Source organism: Cynara cardunculus, assembly GCF_001531365.2.
Source record: "Cynara cardunculus var. scolymus isolate 2C chromosome LG 10, CcrdV1, whole genome shotgun sequence".
Classification (NCBI taxonomy): Eukaryota; Viridiplantae; Streptophyta; class Magnoliopsida; order Asterales; family Asteraceae; genus Cynara; species Cynara cardunculus.
In genome coordinates, this window is record NC_037537.1 from 14,884,140 (window position 1) to 14,887,739 (window position 3,600).

Here is a 3,600-nt window from a genome sequence, read left to right on the forward strand (position 1 = left end):
TTGTGTGATAATCACATGATTATCACACCCATATCACATGATTAACCGTTTATTAGATAATGATAATCATGATCGTGTAATCGTATTAAAAGATTTTATGATATHATTTYCATTATTAYCCTTTTAATTTTAATATTTTCTGAATCTTTTTAAATTTCAATTTTAGTTTTAAAAATCTTTTAATTTTATTTTTTATCACAATATATGGTTATTTGGTTGTTCTCGTATTCTCGTAAATCACAAGGGTTCTCGTTTGAACTCTTCCCTATATATATATACATATATATATATGGGTTTCAATAACAACCTAATTTGTATGTCACATCGCTTTAATATCACAACTTTTACTGAAAGTGATAGAAGCTTTATAATCAAGTTTTGCTTAAGAAGGTAAAGAAGCATTTTTTTTCTATTGTTATGTGTTCAAACACATCAAACTTTACAAACCTCTAATATCTTGAAAAGGATGTCAAATATTTAGTAGGTACTATTGAATAAAAAATCACATTGTAAATAAGTAAATAACCTTGTTTTGCTACCATAAGAATAGGGTTTTGGCAACGACTTTTCTGGTCGATAAAAGTTTATTTATCATTATCAACGGTTTATAGAGATGACATGCCGTTGCTGTAGTTTGTGGCTGAAGCATGTCGATCGTTGCTGAAACTCACTTTTTAATCTTGTATCTAGTCTCGAGTCCTTTAGAGCCACTGAAGGTTTATCTAAGTGTTAATTAACTAGTCAAAGCCCCGCAAAATCAATTGAGGTTGGGCGCAAACTCAACAGTGGACTAGAAGAGAAAGTTATATATGTTGCTCATAACACCCCATCTTGTTAGACAATATTCATCATTATAATTTAATTCACAAGTATAACATCCCTTAAATTGCTAATGGATTGCTAACTGCAAGTAATACAACCATAAATTACCCGCACTATTAACGAGAATAAAAAAGGGTTGCATCGTCTTTCTTTTTCTTTAACTTAATGTTTATTATGAGCTAATTATACAATATTTGAAAGGGTATTTGAGATCTTTAACCAACTATGTTAATTGGACTACTGTATTTAAGGATAATCATTTAATTTTAAATGATTTAACTTAGCTAGCAAATTTATTGTGGTTAATTTCTAATAGATAAAGAGTGTTAATTGATCATTATTTACGTAAATGCAGGTGGTCTCAGATAGCAGCTCGTCTACCGGGAAGGACAGATAATGAAATCAAGAATTTCTGGAACTCCACAATAAAGAAGAGACTAAAAGTAAACAACAACGTCTCTAGAAGCTCACCAAACAATAGCACTGACGACACATCCTCAGATCCAAGCCGAGATATCATGGGAGCTGGTATGTTCATGTCCATGCATGATCATGACCTGATGACCATGTGCATGGACTCATCACTGACATCAACCACAACCACAACCACATCATCATCATCCATGCATAACAATTCTATGCTTATCAAGGGTCACGATCACTTTGGTCAATTGCCACCACTCCTTCAAAACAACATCAATCGTGATGCATCGAGTTTGTTTAATGTTTCCTCATGCTTAGGAGAAGTTGGTATGGGAGGAGATGGACAATATGGTGATTGTGGTATTCTTGAAGTACCATACATGATGGGAATGGAAAATGACAATACTAACCTTGGGAGTAGGGTCATGGATGGAGATATTAATGCTAATGCTACTAATTACATGTTTGATAAGAAATCAGCCAATTTTAACCACCACTTCAACGGGGATATTGATGGGAAAGTTAAAGTGGAGGAGGTGGTTGGTCTTGAAAACCATTGGTCAGGAGAAAGCTTGAAAATGGGGGAATGGGATTTGGAGGGTTTATTTGCAAATATCCCCTCCTTACCGTACCTTGATTTCTAAAACACCCTTTTTCAATTATAGGAAAATAAGAATGTCAAGATAGAGAGATTATATGATCTTTTCTGCTCAAGATAAACTTCCCAAATCCATACGGCATACAATCGTTAGTGTTTTTGCTCCTTACCTTTTTAAGTTCATAGAAAACCTTTCGGGAGATATAGACTTGGATACATACGTACGTGATTGGGCACAGAATTTTTGAGAAGCTAAATTGATTTTCTAGATCCAATTCATTTGTAATTGTACGAAGACTGTAGGGAGACGGTGATAAACAGTCTTCGATATAGATGGAAATGTGAATAGGGAAAGTGATAAAAAGAAAATAAAGTACATATGTGAAAATTGTAGTAGAAATAAAGGGAGGTAGCAAATTGTGTAATGGTGCATTTGAATTTTCTATGTACATGTTCATCAACTACATAGATGCAAATATTCTTTATGTACAAAATTAATAACAAGGCAACTTGAAAGGAAAAAATTCTCTCTTTTTATATGCATACATACATATATATAAACTTGTATCTATATATGCAAATATGTATTTATATATGTATGTAAGTATGTGTAGGAGACTAATCAAATAAAAACTGCCTATAAATTACAAACCCTATGAACTAATATTGACCACACGTATTTAATTCTCTTAAAAATCTTATCAATTGTTTCCTTAAAAACTCATTTCCCCCTTTTAAACTCACTCAATCGATGTAATTTTCATGGTGAAACGAACACTGTGTTCAAAACAGACCAACTATGTGTGTTGTTTCTTTGGTGAAATAACACTATATTATCAAAACAGATACATATCAACTCATGTATTATTTCATTGGTGAAACGACACTGTATTCAAAATAAACCAACCTTATATCTTATTTCATTGGTTAAACAATATTGTATTATCAAAATGGATCAATATATATCAACTCATGTGATATTTCATTGATTGAAACTACACAACATAAGTAAAACTAACCATTACATATCAACCAATGTATTATTTCATTTGTGAAACAATATTGTTGTTTGTTTCAAAAGCAAAATAGATAATGAGTTATTAAAGAACGGTTGATAAGATAATTATAGAAGTTGAATATGTGTGGTTAATATTAGTTCATAGAGTTTCTAACTATAGAAAGAACCATTTGTGTATGTGTATGTATATGTGTATGTGTGTGTGTGTGTATATACATATGGGATCATGTGAGACCACTTTTTTACATTTAAAACTTCACAGTAAATCATTGTGAAGATAACCTTACTGTATTTTTGTTGTGAAAGTTCAGATTTTCTTTACCTTCATCATGAGTTATTATGAAATTTCAAGTGTAAAAATGTGGTCTCACGAGTCTTATAAAAACAGATTGGTCTCAGATGAACCCAACTATATATATATATATATATATGTATGCATGTATGTATGTATATGTATGTATGTATGTGATAGCCCTATATGGATAACATACCTAAACGTATAGAAATAGAAAACATATATGGTTTGCATACTCAAAAAGTTAAACGGAATTTAAATTATGAATATTTTATTAATAAATCATTGAAACTTGAATTATCATAAATGAATCCTTTTGGCACGTTGATCACATCACCAAAAATATTCCCTTCAAATGGTTATGTTCACACTTAATAATGCTTTTAATTGAGCTTCAAACTTAACCAAAAGTCTTTTCAATCCATTCTCTAGAATTTTCATTTA

At 31.1% G+C, this 3,600-nt stretch overlaps 1 protein-coding gene across 1 annotated transcript in view; it reads left to right on the top strand.

Annotated features, from left to right (window-relative positions):
- The window catches only part of LOC112519784 (transcription factor MYB83-like), a 4,341-nt gene extending 2,434 nt beyond the window's left edge, over window positions 1-1,907 (top strand). Inside the window, exon 2 of the mRNA XM_025128041.1 lies at window positions 1,178-1,907. Coding sequence (XP_024983809.1) covers window positions 1,178-1,889 — 712 coding nt within the window. The 3' untranslated portion in view covers window positions 1,890-1,907. The remainder of the gene's footprint in view (window positions 1-1,177) is intronic.
- Window positions 1,908-3,600: the final 1,693 nt, after the last annotated feature.